Source organism: Hyaena hyaena, unplaced genomic scaffold (genome assembly GCF_003009895.1).
Source record: "Hyaena hyaena isolate Hyena2069 unplaced genomic scaffold, ASM300989v1 scaffold_1, whole genome shotgun sequence".
NCBI lineage: Eukaryota > Metazoa > Chordata > Mammalia > Carnivora > Hyaenidae > Hyaena > Hyaena hyaena.
In genome coordinates, this window is record NW_024080633.1 from 10,044,388 (window position 1) to 10,066,262 (window position 21,875).

Consider the following 21,875-nt stretch of genomic DNA (forward strand, 5'->3'; position numbering starts at 1 on the left):
TCCTCGGGGGGCGGAAGGGCACCCCTGGCCGGGGGCCTGAGCCTTTTGGGGGGGATTTAAGGCACCTCACCAGTGCAGGGTCTGAACCTGCTGCCTGGGCTCAACTCTGGACACACTGGCCTTAGTTTCAGCATCTGAGCAATGGGCCCGCATTGAGGACGCGGCACCCGAGGGCAAGAATTGTGCCCCTTTGGGTGTCTGCTCACTCCCAGCACCCAAAACAGTACCTGGTTATAAAGTCGGTGCCCAATAAATGTTGAGGGCCCAAACAGAGCTCCACCTACAGCTGGGGAGGTGGGGGGCTCCCGGATCTCCCCTCCCCACCCCCGCCACCCTGCTCAGCCCTCCAGCCCGGCTGCCACTTGTGACGGTCGGCGCCCAGATGGGACTATGGTGACATCTCCGCGTCTGTCTGGATAAAGCCGCCTCCTTCAGCTGATCCGAGATCCAGCGGTGATGCTGGCGCGATTAGCACCGATTAGGGCCCCGCGTGTGGCTAATCCTCCCGCTGAGGGACAGGTGCGGCGGCCGCGTGGGGGCCGCGCACCCGCAGAGCTGTGCCCACCCCCGGCTGCGTGAGACGGGGCACGCCAAGGCCCTGGGGCACGCCTGGGGCTCCCAGCAGGCGCGGGATGTTGGCCATCCCTCTCCCCCCCCCCATATTTATTTTTTAAGCAATTCTCAAGAAGTGAGATCCTCCGTGATGGCAGAGTCAGCAACACTTCCGGGTGCTTCTAGGGCTCCACAGTCACGACAGCCCTCAAGGTGGTCGCAGTCGGGTAGTAGCTCTCTTTACTGAGTGCTTTCTGCATGCCAGGCCTGGGCTTGACCTCTGTTACCCTGCAGCGTCCCAGCCGCCCTGGAAAGGTTTCCTCTGGCCTTATTTCCTCTCTGAAGAGGACTCAAGGCTCAGAGAGGTTGAGCAACTCGTCCAAGGTCACACAGCACAGTAGGAGCAGTAGAGATTGACTTAGTGTCCTGGCCGAGGTCTGAGTCTCCATCACAGCTGAAGGTTCTGGGGTGTTCGCAGCCACAGCCCTCTTCCTCCCCTCCATTTAGGGAGAAAGGGCCAGGCACAGAGAGGGTGAGTACGTGTTTGGAACCACACAGCCCTGTCTGAGATGAGCAGATGACGAGGTACCTCTATGCCTGCTTATCTCTGGGGGTCATTTCATCTGCCCCCAGAAAATAGGCTCCTTTGGTGATAAAATTGGTTTCTTTCTGTCTTTTGGGTTTTGTTTTGTTTCAATATTCTAAAGGAAGTCAGCTATTTCCAGTAAAGTGGGTGCATATGTGGGGGAGGAGGACAGTGTAGTGTGCAGTGACCAGGGTTCAAGTTCTGCCTCCTGGGTGGGTAGCCTGGGCAAGTGACTTAAGTCCCTGGACCTCAGTTTCCTCACCTGTGCAATGGGCATACTCATAACTCTGGCCTCCTTAGCCTTTAGGACAAAGGCGGGAGAGAAGTGGGGAAAGTGCCCGGGCTGGGGGGGGGGGGGGGGGGGCGTGCTCTCCAGGGACCCGCGCAGGGGTTGGGGTCGCTGGGGCTGGCGAGCCTGCGCACCCTGTACCGACCCCACGGGCGTTCTTCCTGGGCTGATTTTGGTGAATAGCTCTGGGTGCCGAGGTGCAGGGCCCGTCGCACGGTGCTGTTTGTGGTTCTGGAACATGTGTCCTATGGCTTTGGGGGTCTGGCTCCCAGAGCCAGAGGGAGCGCAGAGGGAATGTGGGGGCCCGGGCTGTCCCCCTTTTCTTGGCTCACAGGCACGGCTCTGTTTTGAGACTCAGTTTCTGCATCTGTAAAATGGGGCTGAAGACGCTCAGGTCTGCGCTGTGGGCCTGGTTGGGGGAGGTCTCTGGGTCCCGCCCAGCCTCGCCCACAGGGGCTCACAGGCCATCTGGAGAGAGGGCTCGGCACCCAGTCTCCAGACCACGGGCCTTCAGGCCGCCCCTTCCTTGTCTGTCACCTCTCTGGGCCTCCCTGCCCTCTTCACCCCTCCCCCGGGGGCCCCTCTGTGGAGCTGCAAGGGCCCAGGCACAGCTGCTGCGGGTCCCTGCCGTGACCCACGTGCCCTGGACCCCTCCCTTCCCGTCCAGGCACGGGCCAGGGCTCTGCGAGCCGGACACAGCGGGAGGGACTGAGCGAGCGAGGCCCCCACCCCTGGGTTCCCGGCGTGGGCGCGGGGGCTGGGGTGTGTTCCACCCTGCCCCCCCCCCCAGTAAGAAAGAAAAGGGAACTCTGATAAAAGGCGATAGGCCTGTGTGGTGGAGGGGCCTATCACCTTATCTATCTGCCTGCGCTCTCTGAGCCCCGCTCTCTTCCCTTATCTCACCCACCAAAATGCCAGGAACGAAAGCTCGTGCACACTCACACTCGCACCCGCGAGCGAGCCCACCGCCCCGCAGTTCACGGAGCCCCAGAAAAGACTGCCGCCAGATCTGCTGGGGGGGTCCGGGTCCTCTTAAAATTATCCAGGTCCTCGTCATTATTTTGCAGAGGAAGCCAAAGATTAGCCATCCCTGAGAAGAGACAGCTAAAAATAAGAAGTTGCCCCCATAGGCCGGCCCAGCAGGAAGGGAACCCAGCCTTGGGATGTGGGGCCAGGTCCCAGCTGTGTGGCTGCGTCCCGGCCACGTGACCTTGGGTCAGTCTCTTTCTCCCTCTGAGTCATTTGTAATGGGCGAGGTGGGGGGAGTTTGAGGAAAAGGAAGAGCATGTACTACAAAGTACTCCCCATGTGGCAAGTGGCCATTTTGTGTCCCAGACTTGGGTCAGAGCTTGGCACCCCCAGAACCTGCTCCCTCAGAGGCCAGAGCCCGGCCCCCCAGTGCCCAGTCCCCCCAGCCCAGCGCCCTACCCAACCCCCTCCAGCGCCCCTAGCCCGGGCCCCCAGAGCCGGGCGTCTCCCCAGCCCCCAGCCCAGCCCCCTCCTGCGAGCTCCCCTGGCCCCCGGGCCCCCAGAGCCCAGCGTCCCCCCACGCCACGCCCCCAGTGCCCCCAGCTCCCCTAGTCCCGCCCCCCAGACTATAACCCCACTCAACTCCGCCCCAGGCCCCGCCCCCGCGGCCTGGGAACCAAGGATCTGTGTCCCTGCAGCCAATGGAAACGGGCATGCAAATGAGCGGGAGTGAGGCCTGGGGACTGGCTGACCTCGGCGCATGAGAGGGGGCGCGGCTCCCCGAGGAGGAGCCCTTAATTTATGGAGTGGGGGATACTGCCTTGCCCGGACCTTGACCCCGTGATGGAAATCCCCCCAGCTCTGGAAGGGCCAGCCTTTCCGGGACCTTGCTACTGGGGCCATCCGTTTGCCCACGCGCTTGGGGATGGACAGTTTGGTCTTTGGATGACTTCCTGCTGACCCTCAGAGCCCAGACCCCCACAGCCCGAATTAAGGGACCAGGACTCGGGCGTTCCCGAGATCACGCCGCCAACTCTGACTCCCAGATGGGAACACTGAGTTCAGAAACGAGGCAGGACAGCTCCAGGCTGGCCAGCTCCCCCTCCCTGTGGCTGGGGCACCTCCAGGCTCTGTGCATGCTGTCTCCCCATCTCTGGCCTCCCCCTGCTATGATTTTCACCCAGGGCCGCACACTGCCAGGCTCGCTGCAGCACCAGGGTTGCTGGGTGGTGGCCGGGACGGGGCCAGGGTCCCATTTAATGAGTGACAGCCCCAACCCGTGTGCCAAACCTGCTTTCCTCTCAGTAGAATGGGAGGGTCTGATCTGCCTGCCTGTCAGGGCAGCCTCTGTGCCCTCTGACAAGGACCATCTGCTCCCTGGGCCTCAGTTTCCCCATCCACACAATGAGGGCGGAGACAGGGCTTTCTCAGGGGGTTCTTCAGTCTATCTGTGGCTGTAGTGTTTTCTAGAAACATGGGGTCTTTCAGATTTTCCTTTTTCAGAAATTTATGTGACGATGTCTGCAGAAAGTGCTCAAGAGACTTTGGGGGTTCTCACTGTTCAAAGTCACTTTGCACCCTTCAGGTTGTCTTGTCGGTAAGATGGGGCCTGCGTCGGCCTGGCTGGCCTAGAGCCTAGCTGGAGGGCACCCCCACCCCCCAGTTCCACGCACCTGCAGGGCTCCGTGACCTGAAAACCCAGCCACAGGCGTGGGCGTTTTTCAAAAATGCATAAGTGGAAAATAGCAGAGGGGCAAGGAGGGAACAGGTTTGGGCTGAGATCTAAGGAGAGGAAACAGGGAGGGGGCTGACGGACCAGAACCAGACTGTTGCCCTGTGACCTCAGCCAAGCCCCTTCACCCCACATAGGACAGGGTGACAGTGCCTCCCAGGGCAGCAGTCAGAGGGACTCGGCGCTCACAGGGGAAAGGGCCGTGCATTGGAACCCTCAGCCAGGAGGGCACCCCGGCACCCAGTCTCTCCACATGGGGCCCCATTCTGTAGCAGGTCTGTCCCCCCCCCAGGACAGTGCAGGGTGTAGAGTAGGTGCTCAGTCAACTCCCTCAATTGATTTCAGCGCCCCCCCGCCCCCACTCCCCGTCCCCAGGGACTTCCCCAGGGAAGTGAAGCAAAACCGAGGGAAAAAGGAAACTAGAAGAAACGTCACTGCCTCCAAGTGACCACTGTCGTGTACGGAGCCCGAAAGCCCAGGGAGCAGGGGTCACGACCAGCAGACACTGAGGACCCATCCCTGCGGTGGGGCCGAGGCTCGCTTCTTTGGGGGCCTGGCTGTGGCGGCACAGGGAGAGGAGGCTGACCTCTGGACATCCTCGTGCGTTCAAACGGCCTCCAAACTTGCCTGAGTCCCTGGTACTTTGGGGACCTTGTCCGGGATCCCCGTGACCCTCACAGGGGCTTGGTCCCCGCCCCAGACTGGTGAGCCCCAGACTGGTGGGGAAATAGAGAAGGAACAGCAGAAATGAACCCTAAGGACAGAGGGGCCCCCTGTAGCTGGGGGACTGGGGTCACGGAAGGCAAGGTGGCCATTCTGAAGCCGACTCTAAGCGGGGCAGATGGTGGTGTGTGTGGAAAAGCGCATTCCAGGGGGCGGAACAGCAGAGGCAAACGTCGTGAACAGGGAATGAGCTACGGGGAGGGGGGCGGGGCGACAGCCCCACCGTGCATTGCACAGGGCCCGGTTCAGATGCCAGCGCTGCCCCGGGACACGCACTGCCTTCCTACGTGGCCTCAGCAGCCACAGTGCGGGCGGCCCAGGATGTGGGGTAGGACTCGGGACTGCGAGGCCCCTCCCCTCCCCTCCCCTCCCCTCCTCGGGACCAGACTTTTCCTCTCCACTTACTCTGCCCTGACCCTCAGGCCGGCAGCCTGGCAGCCGTCATCACATGGCTCTCGTTCACCCTAGAGGGGCCGAGGCCACGGGCTCTAGAGGCAGACAGCCTGGGTGCAGATCCCGGCCCCACCACTCGCTGGGTCCCTTTGGGCCAGTCACTTAAGACCCTCGAGCCTCAGCCCTTCAGTGGGAGACCAACAGGGCCAGCCCTGGCCAGCAGCGGGGGCGCATCTGGCCTCCCGCCTCGCCCCAGCACGGCCCCCAGCACCCCCACCCATCCATCCATGGAGGCCCAGGCCCCGGGAGCCCTGGCCTCCGTCTCCACGGCCAGCAGGTGGCCAGGCGGTGAGGCGGTACAGAAAGCCGTGCCTCTGTGGAGGGCTGTGCGCACGTGTGCGGTCCCTGTCCTCCAGGATGGTGGGGACAGGCACTTACGCGGCGCCTGCTGGGTGCCCCACAGCACTGGACGGGAGACATTTTTTTTCCCCCATATTGAAATATCCCAATAGAAACTGTCCCCGTTGAGTACTAACCCCCATGCTGTCCCCCATCCCTCCTTCCTGGCCCCGGCAGCCTCCGTTCTACTCTGTCTAGAAATTTGAGGCTGATTTCCAGCCCCCCAGGTGTCAGTCAAGACAGCAAGCGGAGGGCGGGCAGGGAAGCCCCGGTGTGCTCCACGCCAGCTTCCTGGACCCTTCGGCTCCCTCTGGTCCCCGTGGGGACGAGGGCCCCAGCAGTTGGGGAGGTTGAGGCTCAACCCTGCAGAGCCGCTGACTTCTTGTGGGACTGGGAAGCCCCCTCCAGTCTCTTGGTGCCTCGGTTTCCTCATCTGTGCAGTGGGAGCAGCGTAGATTTGCTGCTTGGGACCTGGACACACCCAACAGGGAACAAGTCCAGCCCAGAGGACCTGGCTCCCTCCTCCCTGCGTAGCATCCCACTGGGGCAGGAGACAACAGCCTGGGGTACTGGGCTCAAAAGTCTGGACACTAGTCTCTCAGGCCTGGGCGTGCGTTCTGCTCTTCCCCCCAAACAGCATCAGGACAGCCTGGCCCGGAAGAGGGGCTGGGGCGCCACTGCCTGAATGAAGTCCTGAACCCAGGGCCTGGGAGGGCCTGGAGCCAGAGGGGTACCCCCCCCCGGGATGCAGTTCTGTGCAGGGGCTCATCCCGCAGCCGGTGCAGGAGGGAGAGCCAGCCCCCCAGGTGAGGGGGGTGGTCTGGAGGCCAGCAGGCTGTCGCCCCCCCAACCTGCCCCACCGGATGGCTGGGCCCTGTCACACTGGAGCCCCGGCCCCTTCCGGGAAGCAGCCTGCCTCCATCCATCTGACGCGTGGGCCGCGGCGACCGTCCATTAGCCGGGCCCCTGCTGCCATCCATCAGCCCTTATCGGCCCATCTGCAGAATCACTGCGGAGCCGGCCTCGGCGCCCGTTTTCTCGGGCACTACTTCCCTGTCTCCGCCCCCAGGGCGGCCTTCCTGCCCGCCGCGCCCGCGCCTCCTCCCCCCAGGCCGCCGCGGTCTCTGCCCCGGCCACGTGGTCCGCGCCCCGCCCAGCAGTGTCTCTGATCGGCCAGGCTGGGCAATCTCGGGTAATCTATCAGCGGCTATCGCGCCCATCGGAGGGCCGGGAGCGGCCAGGCCCAGAGATGGCGCCAACCCCCAGCGTCGATAAAGTCTCTGGGTTCAGCAGTGATGAATGCTGAGTGAGTGCAGGCCGCGGATAGGATGTGGACTTGGCAGCCCGCAGCTCCGGCTGAAACCAATCTCTCCCTATCAGCCCGGCCGGGCTTTCCCAGGCCCGCTCCCCTTCTCTCAGCCTCGCCCGGCCCCTGCCCCTGGGGACTCGGGCGGGGGCGGGGGGCCGGCCCACCGGCCCTGGCCCTGAAGAGGGAGAGAGACGGGGGGGCAGGCTCCAGACGGGGGAGGGTCCCACGCGAGGCCAAGGAGGCCAAGGGGAAGGCCTGAGCTGGAGGCTGCCCGGAGGCGGTGGCTGGCCCGGGCTCCCACAGCCCCACGCCCCCTTGCTCCCCACGGTGTGAATCAGAACCCCTTCCCCACCCATCCTTACCCCAGCAATCACAGCTTAAATAGTGCCTCTTCTGGGAGGTTCTCGCTGAGCACCCCCAGGCCCGCCTTCCTCGCCCTCTCCATCCCGCAGCCGTCCTGCCCATCGCGGTACCTGAGCGCGTGCCCCACCCTGGTGCGCCCCGGCTTGCTGACAGCTGCCCCGCCACCCGGCTGGCACGCAGCACCCCTGGACTGGGGGGAATCACGGTGTCCTGCGGATGAACAACTTCGGGAGGTGTCTTCACCTTCCTGCCCGCCCGCAGGGCAGCTCTGCCAGCTTGGTGGATCAGTACCCATTTGCCAGATGCATACACCAAGGGCTCCGATCTGCCTACGACCATGTAAACAATGGCCCAAAAACCTGTGATGGGGCCGGGTGGGGGCCTCAGTTTCCTCATCTGTACAGTGGAGCCGGTTTCTCTACAGGCTGGTGCTGATGAGGGTCCTGGTAGAGCTTCATAAACTGTCGAGGGCTGTGCACACGGGTCTTGCGGATCAGAGCCAGAGAGAGCCACTGCTCGTGAGGGACCGGGCCCCAGTGCCGGCCACTTCACACCCCTCCTGATGTCCCTCCCCCACAGCGGGGAGGCAGATGGACTCCCCACACCCCACCCGCAGGCAGAGAGGGCCTTCTGGCCTGGGCCCCAGCGTGACTAGCAGGAGGGCCTGGGTCCTGGCCTTGGGGAACAGACAGTCGGGGCCCGACAGCGGTCACACAGCAACGGAGGAGCAGACGGGGAAGGAATGAGAAAGGCCTCTGAGTGGTGCAGAGCCAGGAAGAGAAAGGGCGGCCCGGGGAGGGGAGAGACAAGGTCTCAGGCCCCAGGCCACACAGGCGTGGGTTAGGACCCCAGGGGGGTGGCAGGTGAGGCGTCCAGGGGAAGCAGAAACACGTGTGCAGAGCAGGGCTGAGGAGGGCGAGCACCGTGGCCGCTCTCCCAGCTGTGGGGCCTCAGGCAGGTGTCATCACCTCTCTGTGCCTGTGCCGCGTCTATAACGGGGCGAGAAGGCCTGTGTGGCTGAGTTCCCACAGCCACGCCTGTTTCTGGTGCCCTGGGCGTGCCCAAGGATGCCAGCTTGCCCTGGGCCCCCACTGGGTGTGGCCGTGGAGCCTGGGCAGTTAAGCCCCCCGAGTTCCGCCTGTCGGTTATGGGCTGGCCACAGGAGGAAGTGGCGGTAGCTGAGGCCGGGATATGGGGGCAGGACCCCCCGGGCACCCGCACCCTATCTGCCTGCGTCTCCTCTCTCCCAGCCTGCAGTCCTCACACCCACCCAGCCCTAGAGTCCCCCGCAGGGCCGGCGTGTGGGGAGGTGGCACGCCCCGGCCCCCCAACCCCAATAAAAGGGCTCAAACCCTGAGGCTCCCCTCTGCCCTCCCCCTCCGTCACCAGTGCTCACTGAGCACTCACTGTGTGCCAGGCACTGGCCCAGGGCAGGGGTGCCTCTGGGCACAGCCAGGGAGCACGCTGATCGAGTGAGCGACCTGTGAGCCCGTGGGCAGGGGTGGGGTCAGCCGTCACCAGTAACCCCAGTAGACAGACAGGTGCTGGCATGGGTCGTAGCCCCAGGAAGGGTTTGGTTTTCACACCGAGAGAGCGAGAGAGAGAGAGAGAGAGAGAGAGCGCGCGCGAGAGCGCCCGCCAGCCCAGGGAGGCATGTGAGCAGCAGAGGGCAGGTGTGGGGCATAAGCGTGAGTCAGGAGACAGGTGTGACCTTAGAAGCCACACTGAAGGCCCCAAGGGAAGGCCCCGGGATGCTGACTGGCCGAGTGAGGCCTGGAGGAGAGGGCAGCCCGTGGTGAGGGCGCCCGAGCCCCTAGAGGCGGTCCCCCGTCCCTAGGCCACTCTTGGTTATGGGGACACAGGGACAGAATGGCCACACGAGCGTCCTTGCTGGCCCTGACCCCACGGGGCAGCTGGCAGTGAGTTCCAGGCGTGGCCAGGCCTCCTGTGAGGGAGGGTCCGGGACCAGGCGTGGGGACAGGGGCCCTGGGAGCGCTGGGAAGGGGAGCCAGGGCACCCGAGCCCAGGCCCTGACTGCCCCTCGGGAGCGCGCGGGGAGAAGCAGGTGAGCATCCCCTCTCTGCGCGAGGTCTGGCGCCGGGTCTCGGGTTCGATTTGGGGGGCACGGGACCATCCCTGACATCTTTCAACAAACGTTCTTTCGAAAGCTGAATTGCCCTTGAAAGGCTGCGTCTTGTCGTGACTTATTTCCCAGGAGAACATTTGTGCTGTGTTCAAAGCTCAGGTGGGTCCCGGCAGCTCCCGTCCATCGGCCTGGCCCCTGTTCCCCGAGCGTGCGGGGCCCTGCCCGGCGCCCCTCTGACCCCGCGAGGCCTCTCCCGGCGCGGGGGCGTCTCCTGGCCCCCCACACGGCGCACACCGCGTCCCGGCTCCCCCAGCCTGGCCCCCATCCCCCCCAGGCGTGGCCCGAGCGCTTGCTGGCCAGGAGGCTGTGTGGGTGAGGGTCTGGCTCACAGCCCGGCAGCAGAGCAGAGGACACGACAGTCACTTATCCACAGTGTGACGGGGAGGGCCTGAACCCCCCCACGGCGGGGGGCGGCAAGGCCTAAGAAGCACACAGTCTAAGACCCAGATGTCTGGAAGAGGAGTCGTGAGCCTCCCGTTGCTGGGTGCGTGCGAGCACCATCAGGTGGGCACTTGACGGGGACGTGGAGAGTCAAGCTGCCCAGTCCCCATCGCCCCTGCTGCAGGGGCCCCCCGGGGAGTCGGGGAGCAGAACCGGTGTGGGGGCGCCCGGCGCACGTGCAGAGGGCCAGCGTGTCCGCTCCAACAAGCCACGATTATCTCGCCAGCATCCTCCTGTGGTCGCCCCAGCCATCCGCAGGGACTGACCTGGGTCACAGCGGGGCCTACGGGTCCCTTCCGCCTGAACCCCTCGAGGCCCCAGAGTCCACTGTGGGCCCCTGGGCCTGCAGGACCGCGCCCCTCCCCCCACGGGACAGCAGACGCGCCGAAGGCTCCAGGGCGGCCCAGCCTGTGTGGGAAGGTCCCGCTCGGGGCCGAGGAGGCCTTGACCGGGCAGAGGGCGGCGCGGCCTGCAGGGGCCACGGTGGGGTGTGGATTGGGGGTGAGGTGGACTCGCCGGGAAGTGTCTGCGCTGGGCCCCTCAGAGCTCCGTGTCCCCCCCGCGGGTGCCTGCACCCCTCCCAGGGAGCCCCTCCCCACTGGGGCTGTAAGCTCCTGGGAGGCCGTGGGCCAGGAAGCCTCTATTCTAGACGTTCTCCAGTAAATGAGCATCTTCCCCCACAGTCCTTTGCAGCTTTCCCTGGGGGCCTAGGGCCCCTTGACCCCCACCTGTGCTCCCCCACCCGCCTCCGTGGCCCTGCCACCCATCAGCCGTACAAGCCCGGCCTCACAGGCCCTGGACTGCCGGGGCTGCTCTGTGCTAGGCAGACACTGCCCTCCAGCCGCGCCCCCCACGCTGGGCCCCCTCTGCTCCCCCTGGGCTTGCCCCGCCCCCAGCCCTGCTCAGCACCCCCTTCTTCTGACTTGCTGCTCTCTCTCCACCTGGGCCTGGGAACCGGCTCAGCTGCGCGTCAGGATTGTGTGCCAAGCAGGAGTCCCTGGGCCCCGAGGGGCTGCGGGCTGGGGACGCCCTACCAGGGTGTGCGGGGCCAGAGCAGCCCTCGGGCCCTGAGCCTCAGGGTCCTTCCCCATCGCACACCAGCCGGATCAGAGGCCCTCCTTCCTGGGCAGGGGTGGGGGTGGACTCGGAGCTCCCAGGCCTGCCCGCCCGGGCCTGGGGAGGGGTACTTCACCAGAGGTCACGCTGCTCAGCGCCAAGAGCTTCGGACCCAACCCCCGGCTGCCTGGGGGGCCCGATCCCCTGGACCGGCCACGGCCCCCAGTCACCCAGAGCTCCCCCAGCAAGGCGCCCACAGGCCAACGGGGCTGCCCCCTCCGTGGCCTGAGCTGCCCCACTGCCCCCCGGTGGGAAAGTCTGAATCTGTTGCTATTTTCTCTCTGTTATCGGGGCCTTATCTGGCCACTGTGTGCCGCCCAGAGGTCAGGGTCTCTCTGCGGGCAGCGCCGTGCCCCCCCCCCCGCCCAGCGCCCCAGCTGCCCAGGGCTGGCGAGACAGGAGGCCGGTCCTTCTGCCCGCATGGGGGGAGGCCCTTCCCTCCGACCCGCACTGTCCCTCCCAGGCCCCAGGTCTGTCCACCAGCCCCCCCAGCCCCCAGAGGGCAGGTGTGGCGCCCCCTGGAGAGTTGAAACAAATAACAAGAGTTGTAATAATCACTTGTCCGTGCTCAGCACCCACTGGCACCACCTGCTGAACCCTGACCCCAGTCTGACGCCACCCCTTCTTTCCCTGCAGAAACCAGGCTCGAGGAGGTGTGGCCTGCGCCAGGCCACCGGCCTCAGCGCCCTGCGGGCCTCCAGCCTGGAACGCTGCTCCCTGGCCCAGCCGCCGGCGCCCCCGCCCCTTCCAGCCGCTTCCTCCAGGAAGCCTTCTTGGACGGGCACCTGTACCCCCGCCTCAGGGCAGTGGCCACTTGCATTTTTCACTTTGCTTTCTTGGGGGTGGGGTGTCTGGTGGCTGTGGGGTCTCCAGGGCCTGGTGCAGAGCCTGGCAGTCAGGGGCACAGGTTAGGTTAATGTCTGAGTCCGTGAGCAAGCCAGGCCGCAGGACGCGAGGGCCGCCAGCACTCCAGGCTGCGCCCGCCTCCCTCTCCGGGGGCTGGACATGGGGGCGGGGACTGCGGCTGCCCCCCCCCCCCACCGCAGCGGCCGCCCCGTCCCCGGCCAGGGGCCTGCCTTAGGGCAGGAGGGGTCCTGGGCAGGTGCCCCACCTCCGTTTTCTCCTCCTAAACGGAGCATAAGAAGGACCCACGTAGTGGGCAGGCCCACATCGGGGTGAGGGGCTTGTGGGGACCCCGGTTCTTTTGCTTAATGTTTCAAACGGTCTTGGGGTGCAGGCACGATCACCCCCATTTGACGTGGGCATAGTCTGCAGGGGCCAGCGGGGACTAGGGCCTCTGGACTCCCCGTCCAGTGCTCCGTGACCCCCTCACCTGCACCCCGCCTGGCGGGTCCTCCTGGGGCCGGAGTCTGGGGCATTTTGTCTGCTCCACACACACGAGCTCTGGCTTCTTAGAGGCGGTGCCCCCCCCCACCCCGGCCGCGCCATCAAAGCCAGGAGGGGCCGTGAATCGTGCAGCTCGGGGACTTGGAAGGAAGAGGGAAGGAAGAGCCTGTCTCCGGGATTCAGTCTTAAAGCATGAAAAAAGGGAGTTGATGAAATTCTGCTATCAGTGCAGAGCCAATATGCAAAGTATCTCACCCCAATCAAATAGCTATTATGTTTGCATTTCCATTTCGGCGTCCGGCTTAATGAGCAGGAGACGGATCGGCGCGGGGTGCCTGCTCGCTGTGATAACCGAGGGGCTCCGGGCCGCGGGGGCAGCGCCGGGCCGGCCATCATCACCCGCCAACGCCCCCAGACAGGTGTTCGGCCGGGGGAGCCAGCCTCTCCGCCCTGCTGGGCCGTGCGGCCAGTGTCACCTCCATCCTGGTCTCTGGAGGGTGCGGGGAGGTGGGGGCCGCCCTGGTGCAGGGGAGGGCTATGCCTGAGCCCATGTCTGCAAGGGTGGCACTTTTGGGGAAGCTCCTGCCCTCCCCGCCCCCACGACTCCTTACTGGGGTTGGGGGGTGGGCCGTGGGCAAGTCAGTTCCCTTGATGGGCCTCGGTTTTCTCATCCGCAAAGTGGGTGTGATCTCTGCGCAGTGTTGAAAGGGTAGGAGGAGACCCACCATCCTGACCGGCCCAGGGCTGCCTCACCCCCGCCCCCGCTGCTGTCCTCTCCCGCCCCCCCACCTCTCCGTGCCCCCCTCCCGCTGACGGCTGAGGCCCAGCTGACGGCTGACGCTTGGTGCGCACTCGCTACGTGCCAGGCCCTGAGCTAAGCTCAGTGGAGGTGAACACCACAGGTACCCCGTGAGGTAGGAGCTGTTGTGGCTTCCGAGCACAGAGAGGTAGAGGGGCTCGCCTGAGGTCCACACAGCAAGGAAACCTGCCTTGCCTTGCGGTGGATGGGCCTGGCCTGCTGTTGGGGTTTCTGGACTGAGAGTGTCCCCCAGGGGCCAGGTGGGGGTCACCCCTGGTGCAGGGCACCCGGGGGGGGGCGGTGTCTCCCTGAGGCGTGGCCAGTGGGGAACCTTCCTTCCCAAGCCCCAGGCGGAGCGGGACCCCAGGGCCTTCCCGGGCCGAGGCGGCAGGCTCCTGGGGGCCGAGGCCGGCCCGGGGCAGCCCTTCCCGACACACATCCCGTCCGAGGCTGGAGCGATCGGCGGCTGCGGTTGCGCCCACGTTATCAGAGCAGCTTTAATTGTGCTGGAACTGAATTAGCAGCGTTGGAATAAATTGCCGCAGCCCGGCAGCCTTTCTCCACGCTCGTCGTCACGCCTTTGTGCGGGGCGGGTGCCTTTGTTCTCCTGTAAATGGACCCGCCGCGAGCTTGGGGCCTCCCTGGGTGGCTGAGGCCCACCTGGGTGAGGCGCCGAGAGGGGGCTGCTGTTCCAGGGTCGGGCAGGTGTGGGGAGGGGTGCGCGGCTCTGCCCCTTTAGAGCAGGTGGCTTCATACCCACTCCCCGGAGCCGGCCACTGAGGCCCCGAGGTGCTATGGCCATTGGGCAGGAGGGAGCGCAGCTACGGGGCCGCCTGACAGCTCTCAGTGAACCCAGCAGCCACAAGCACGTCTCGAAAGGGTCCTGCAGCGGGCTGACCCAGAGGCCTTTGCGCTGCCTGCTGAGGCTGGGGTGGTCGCCAGCCTGTGGGCCACGGTGACCAGCAGCGTCCGCTCAGGGCCAGGACCGTGGGTGGAGAAGCGGCGGGACCAGAGGCCAGCCTCCACCCCAGCCTCCACCCCAGCCTCCACCGCAGCCTCTGCTTTCCTGCCCGGGTGCCCGCCAACTGGTCAGGGCTCCCACCTGTCCCAGGGGCATGACGGGCCGTGCCCAGCCCACCCCAGAGGCTGCCGGTGTGGGTGCACCGACGGGAGCGCAGGGCACGGCCCGGGGCTGGTCCTGTGTGCGCCCAGCCCCCGCCCCCCTCCGGCAATCACCGCGCGGCAGGTGGGCATCCCCCTGCCTGGGACTCTCTGCAGCTCCCCGGGGCCCCGGGGATCAGGATCCACTCCTCCCCTGGCCTCCCTCCAGCCTCCAAGCTCTTGCAGCTCTGTCGCGTCCCCGGGCCTTCTGCCTGGAGCCCTGTGCCCGCTGTCCGCCCCTGACACCTGCTGCTAGAAGTCTCCGCTGCTGTCTCTCCCTCTCTGTCTCTCTCTGTGTCTCTCGTTTGCCTCCCTCCCTCCCAGCATTTATCATGTGCTGTTGTTTTCTGTTGGGGGCCTGTCTGTCGCTCTTCGTCGCCTCAGCGGGGCTGGAAGCCCCCCCCGAGTCCAGGTGCCCCCGCGCTCTGCCTCCCAGAGCCGTGTCTGCCCCACGTGTCGGCGGGAGGCCCACCAGGAACACTTAGTTTTCCTCACTGTCGCCGGCCACCGTCTGCCTGCGACCAGGGAGGTGAGCTGGACCGCACACAGAAAATCCGCTTGCCCGCCCCCGGCAAGGTCGGGAAGGCAGCCACACGCCGCTCACTCTGTCGCAGCCGCGCCGTCTCCCTGAACCGCTGCCGCGAGCCCGCTGCCGTGGCCCGTGGTGGACGCTGGCACCAGGGTTCACCCCAGGGATAACGTGGCAGAGGCGGGGAGTGGGTGAGGGCGGCGCAGGGAGAGCACTAGGCTTTGGTGAGAAGCCCCTGACGGAGCAAAACGTGGCCTGTCTTTCTGGGGAGAAGGCACTGGCCTTCACACCCCCCACAAGGATCATGATGTACAAGAGGTTGGGAACCACCGGCCACAGGGGCGTGGACCACCCCAGGCACGTCTCCATCTGCTGCTTGATTGCCTCCAGGGACGGGGAGCTCAGCTCCTGAGAGGTGGCCATTCCACACGCCTCAGGTGCCTTCTGTCCCTGATCCCAGCGAGAGCGGGCCGCGTTCCGCACCACCATGCACCCCCATCGTGTGGATTTGCAGCTGTTGGCAGGGCTTCCCGATGTTTCTTCTGGCTTGGTTTCCTCAGCAGCAAGAGGGCCTGGCTGCTGTGGGGACTGTGCCGGGCCCAGAAGGGCACCCCCGCCCCTCCCAAGGAGAATGAGTAGGGGGGGTCTGTGAGTCGGGCCCCTCCCCACGTCCCCCCCGTGATGGGCGTCATCTCTGAGGATGGGGGAGGGGCAGGAGACAGCCCCGGGGCCCAGGCCGAGACACCCGGTGGGGCCGGGGGAGACTGGGGGAGCCAAATAAGGGTGGACACCTGCTCACCACTGTCCCCTCTGCCCGGGCCCTGGACCCACTGGTCTGACCTTGGGTCGCTGCCCTGACTGGGGGCACCTTGGCTCCTCTGGCTCCCCCGCTCCTGGGAGGTCTCTGGGCTGCAGGCCCAGCTTCCCAGCTGTGAGGGGTCTCCGGGGAACCCCACTGCGGGAGCCTCCCGGGGCAGGCGGACCGGAGTCCGGTGCCAGGGCCCGCGGCTCTCCGACCCCAGCGGCTCAGCTGCCGACACCTGTGTCCACAGCTGTGCCCCCTCAGCCATTTACTCGTTCGCGGCGTTCTCTTGAGCACTTCCTGTGCGCCGGACTTGGGGCCGCCCTCAGGAAGCTCCCAAACCTCGGTCCCTGGGTGTGGGGGGCTTCCCGGAGGAGGCGTCCCGGTTCCAGGAGAGGCTTGCCCTCACATCTCGGGGGCTCTGCATCCCCGGAAGGGCGCACTTAGGGTCAGGTGAGGGCTGCGCCCCACGCACCCCCAGAGGCCCCGTTGCTGCTCCCACAGCTTGGAACAGAGTGGAGGGGGGAGCACGCTGCCCCCGGTGCTGGGAGACCTGGGGGGCTGGGCCACCGTCCCGGCGGGAGGGGTCAGCGGGCCAGCAGCGGTGGACGGGACGGCAAGGTGGGGCGAAGTGGGCACGAGTGCTGGGCGCCCCCCCCCGACCCCCGGAGCCTCACCTCTCCCGTCCGGCTGTGTCTGCAGGCTCCCTCGGAGACGTGGAGGCTACAGAAGACGCTCAGGCCATGGCCACGGGCCGCCCCGAGCAGGAGGCCACAGCGGAGGCGCCCGAGGCGCTGAGCCCTTCCAGTGCAGGTGGGTCGGGGCGGGGGCCCCACAGGCCAGAGCCGGGCCGCGTGCTGCCCACCCCCCCATGGCCTTGCCTGGGACCTCACGCGAGCCAAGTCCTTCTGGGACTCGGTTTCCTCACCTGTGAAATGGGTGTCTGTGGGTTGACTGCTCAGCAGTCTCCCGCCGGGGCCCTGACGCCCGGGGGGGAGGGGGTTGGGGGGGAAGGAGACACACACACCTCAGCACGAGGGTCTCAAGAGCCCAGCCCCTTCCGGTGCAGCTGGGGCGACGCCCCTGGGGACGGTCACGGGCCACTGAGTGTCCTTGGGAGAGCCATGCCCTCTTCCAGCCTCACTTTACCCTCTGTGGAATGGGGACAGCGAGGCCTCGCCTGGCTGCAGCCACGGCCTCAGCACGCACAGTCTCAGTACATAGCAGGCCGTCAGGTCAGGTACTGACCCCATTTTACAGACGAGGGGATGAGGCCCAGAGAGGTTAAGTGGCTTCCCGCGCTCACACACCAGTAAGCATCCAGGCCCGCGTCCGACCCCAGGTCTAGATTCAGGTTGATTCCCCTTTGTGCCCAATGCCTGCTCCCCCAACCCCGGGCCCTGGATCCTTTCTTGGGACCCTCCTGGTGGTAATTTCGTGGGGGGGAGGTGGTGTCGGGGGGAGGCCTGGACGTGAATTAACCACCAGGAGGCCTGCTCTGGCCTCAGCGAAGGCAGCTTGCTGACTACCCCTGGACCCCCAGGAGGAGGGGGCTCGCTGAGGGGGAGGCCCTGGGGGAGGTCGGCAGCCTCCGCCCCGCTTTCCGGAGATCACTTGGGGCGGGAGACTAGTGGGGGATCTGGTCTGGCACACCTCTCCCCGCCCGCACCCTGCTGGCTGTGGCCCGTGATCTTACCCCCGTTCAGCACGCAGAGGATGCGCAGAGAAGGGGGTACCCGGGCGGCAGCACCTGCCGGTGGAATGGCAAGTGGGCAGCAGCGCTCTGCTGGGCGGGGCTGGGGCACAGAGACCCCAGGCAGAGCGTGGGGACCCCCATCCCCAGCGTCTCCCGGTCTCAGAGCATCAGTGTCCCCCTGGATGGCCAGAGGCAGGGGTCCAACCAGCCTCATGCTCTGAGAGCTGGTGGCCCCTCTGTCCCTTTCCCCAGGGGCAGGCCCCTCGGGACTTGCCCCTCCGCTCACACAGGGACAGTGGCCGGGGGGCCGGGGTCGTGCACCGGGCTCTGCTACTAGTTCTTGCCCATCAGTACCTCTGCCACCACCCTCCGCCATGCCTGTCCCCAGGGCCCGTGCTCTGCCCTGCCTGAGCCTCAGTGTCCGGGCCTGGGTCTGGGCGGCCGGGGCTGCAGCCGTGCACGGGGGCCCCGCATCACCACCGCCATCACCACCGCTGGAAGGTGCTGCGCGCTAACGGGGGCGCCTGATCTGCCAAAGGGCAGGTGGCTGTTACTGGTGGACTTTGACCCCGCGGCTTTCCAGGGGAGCCGGGCCCCTTATCTGATCTGCTAGCTGGGGCTGCATGGGGTGGGTGGGGGCGGGGCCAGGGAAAGAGCTGGAAAAAACAGCCGGGGTTGCACCTGGCACAGGCCGCGGCGATAACGCAGCGATGGGCGAGATAAGGCGGCGGAGCGCTATCTGCCTCCCGGGCGGGCCCAGCGCGGCTCCCGCGCGGTGGCTGGAGCTCAGATGCCAGCCACGTTGATTTATAGCCAAAAATAATAGGACTTTTATACTGTGTGATTGATTTATTTGATGTTAATCACGGCCCTTATCTTGGGTATTAATAATCTGCCGGGCGTGTGACGTCACCAAGGGGGGGGGCTTTTATGGGAGTTCATCGATTGGGGGCTGCCGGAGTTATCAGGCTCGGCGGGGAAGGCAAATATGCCCTTTGGGCTGGAACTGGGTGCAGGGCCCGGCCACAGGGGCCCCCGGCTGCCGGCGGAGGAGAGCGGGAGCCGGAGGCAGCCCGGGCGCCCGCTGGCCTGGGTGTGCCTGCTAGGCCACCCTGCCCTCTAATTATTAGCAGCCGGTGGAGTAGCAATTATCGCTGCAATTAATGAGGGGATGAAGGGTTCTGAAGGCCAAGGAGAAAACTGAGGTGTCTGTCCCCGAATCAGAGCAGACCTCGGGCATGTGCTCCCCCACATGGGTCTCGGCATCCCTCCCGGCCACAGGGGCAGGTGGGGAGGCGGCGACTCGGTGCCCAGAGGCGGCGGGGCCTGATGGTGTTTTCCTGTCCACAGACGCTAGTCCCCCGCCCCCCCCATCGCCACCACCCGCCACACCCCCAGGAGGCCCCGAAGACATGGAGGGGCAGGAGCCAGAGACCGGGCTGGAGGAGGAGCCGGGCAGCGCCTGGAGCGGGCCAGGTAACCACACCCGCGGCCGAGGGCTGGCGGCACTGCTGCCCGGGGCGGCCCGGGGCCCGGCCTCCGGGAAGTCCCGGAGCCGCCGTCCTGACTTGGGTGGGACGGGCCTCGCCTTCCGGCCGAGGAGGTTGGTGACGACCCTCTGGGCCAGGGCCTGTGCCCATTCCAAAGTCCAGGCGGCCGGTGGGGCCGGCGATATCGCGTGGGCAGGCACCAAGCCCCGCCGATGCCCAGAGCTAAACCCCTCGCCCACACGCTCTGAGGGCTTCTGGGAGGCGGTGTGCTGTGCCTGGGGCAGAGGAGCAGGTGGTGAGGTCAGAGAGAGGCATTGTGGGAACTGGGAGCCACCAAAGCCACGGAGGGGGCTGGGCTGGGGGTTCAGGCCTGTGCAGGGTGGGCAAGGGCACCCCCCGCCCCGGGGTGGCCGTGGCTGCGGTGGGGGGCGCTGGCTCTGACTGCGGGTGCTGGAGCCGGGGTGCGCCTGCGGGAGGATTTGTGCTGCCCTGCCCCCCATCGCCCGAATCCTGACTTGGGAGGTCCCAGGTCACACAGGGGCAGCAGGCATGTCCGCCGCTTCTGTCCCTTCCGGGGAACGCGGGGCGGCGTGTGGGGCTGCGTGTCTGCGCGTCGGTGAGGGGGGTGGGCGTGGCCTCCGCGAGGGGACACCGTGCACTGGGGTCAGGCGTGCGTGGATGCAGGAACCATTCACTGAGCACTAGCTGCGTACCAGTCCTCACTGTGAGCAGACGGCTCTCGGCACAGCGGGGGCGGGAGGCACACGGGTGGGGCCAGGGAAGGGACCCCACCCCCCATCTCGGGGACCTGTTGACGGCAGAGGAGGGGCCCCAGGTGCCCTGTTCCCACCAAGGAGCACCTGGCAAGGGACCGGTCACGGGGCCACGTGTCCTTCAGGTCCCCACGGCCCCGTCAGGCGCAGCTAAGCCAGACGCCCGGGTGCTGGGTCCACACGGGGGCCTTTCCACGCACAGGATGGTGCTGTGGGGGTGGGGCGGGACCCCGTGCTCAGAAACCTGCCTCAGTTTCCCCTGCTGCAGGTCGGGGGGGACCACCGTGTGCCTGCGGGACCCGGCCCAGCCGCTGCGTCGAGTGGCCCTGGGGAGGAGAGGCCCGGGGGCGGGGGGGAGGGGGGTCACTGCCCCGGTTTGTGCAGGAGACTCAGGTGCAGAGCGACAGGGGGGTTTGTCCAGGGCCACCCAGCTGGGAAGCGGTGGAGCGGGGGACAGACCGGGGCCGTGAGCGTGTGAACGCCCCAGCGGGGCCCCCTCCACCTTTCGGTGCTGGAATCATCACCCCCATTTTGTGGATGGGGGAACCGAGGCGCCTAGAGTGTGGAAGCCGACCACAGGACGCGGGCCGGGGCGCGTCCAGGAGCTGCCCGTGCTATTTGCATCTTGGGCCGGGGGCTCCCCCTCAGCTCCGCAGATAGCAACTTGTGTGCGCTGGGCAGCGATGGGCCGATAAGCCGCTGCTGGCCAACCGCCGCGGTGCCTGCCCCTATCAGACCCCGGACAGGCCGCACTTATCGCCCGCCAGGAAAGCCGGAGCGGCCCCGCGGGCCCTTATCTGAGAGGGGCCGCCCGTGCCAGCGACGGAGCTGCGGGGCTTTGCCAGGGCCGGGCCGGCGTCCCCGAGGGCAGTGCCCGCGATGGGGTTGTGCGGCCGTGGCCCTTGCCCACGGGTCCTGGCCCCCCACCCTCGCCCCTCTGCCCGTCCCGGGTGGGCATCTCTCCGTCCCTGTGTCTCTGAGTCTGTCCCCAAGCCAGTGCTTGGGGACAGACACCAGCCACCTTTCCCCTCTGGGATGAAGGGGACCAGCTTGGACCACCGGCACCTTTCACCGTCCGCTCTGGGGAAGTGCTGGGCCGCAAGCCTCTGTCCCATCTGGCCTGCGTGCGGCGGGACCCGGTCACCTCGTGGCACGGAGCTCAGTGCACAGCGGGTCCCCCCCCCCAATACCTCCCTGGCTGCCATCTGCCGGCGAGGGCCAGGGCTTAGGGGTCTCCCGGGGCCTCTCCCCCGGGCCAGTGCCGTGGTCGGGGAGCAGGTGACGGCAGCGCCAGGCCTCAGTGCCCCTCTGCAGGTGCACGACGGGCTCGGGGTGGGGGGCCCAGCCAGGGCGCAGGGCCAGGGCCGTGGACAGGAGCCAGGTCGCAGGAATGCGAGAGCTTCACGGACACCAGAGTGCGCGTCCGGGACACGTGGCCCGATGCCTGGTGACCCCAGAGCCCCAGACCCAGGCTGGGGAGGTTCTCAGCGACGTGCTTGCACGTCGGGGAGCTGTGAGCTCTGTCAGCGGCGGGCGGCTCGGCCCTCGGGTGATGCTGCTCAGGTGGAAACAGCGCCCTGGAGTGGCGCCAGGTTCACCAACCTCTCTGGCCTCAGTTTCCTCATCTGTACGATGGAGCTGAGGGGATGTGCCCACAGCACACAGCTGTCTCCCCTCGCAGGTGGCCTGGCACTGCCCCCTTCAGCTGCCAAGTGGAGGTTGGGAGAGGCTGCTTCCCCCTCCCCGCGAGTGGTGCTGTCCGGGGCCGCCCCTCGGAGCCCAGCGGGAGGCCCAGCTCCCAGGCGGCCCTGCAGTGAGGTCTCAGGGATGTCCCCGATCTGGGCAGCGGGACCGCAGCTGCCACCTGGAGGGAGGGGCAGAGCCCACACCGGAATTAGATGGATGCTCCCTGCACCCCAGGAGCCGAGTGCTGGGGCATCCTTCGGGCTGGGGCGGGGGGGACAACGGACGTCCTGGAGGGGAGGGTGGTCCCCAGACAGGCCCCACAGGGCAAGGAGATCCTCGGGTCAGAATTGCGGAGCCGGAGCCATGCAAAGGCCCTGGGGGTGAGACCAAGGTCCAGCCAGGAGGCCCTGGGGCCTGAGCAGGGTGCAGGGAGCCGTGTGGCCTGGTCCCGGGTCTGTAGGGAGGGCGCCTCAGCCCACGGTGAGGGAGGCACCACCGGGCTCCGGGAAGCCGGGATGCTGGGCTAGGGGCTTCCAAGGGCAAGGGGGTGGGTGCCAGGAAGGGGGAACGCTCA

General features: G+C 66.7%; 1 protein-coding gene across 2 annotated transcripts in view; it reads left to right on the top strand.

Moving 5' to 3' along the window:
- ZFPM1 (zinc finger protein, FOG family member 1) overlaps nt 1–21,875 on the top strand; it is a 60,753-nt gene that overhangs the window by 8,778 nt on the left and 30,100 nt on the right. For both annotated transcript variants that reach the window (XM_039226692.1, XM_039226694.1), the window contains exons 2-3: nt 16,359–16,469; nt 18,703–18,828. In XM_039226692.1, coding sequence (XP_039082623.1) covers nt 16,359–16,469; nt 18,703–18,828 — 237 coding nt within the window. The remainder of the gene's footprint in view (nt 1–16,358; nt 16,470–18,702; nt 18,829–21,875) is intronic.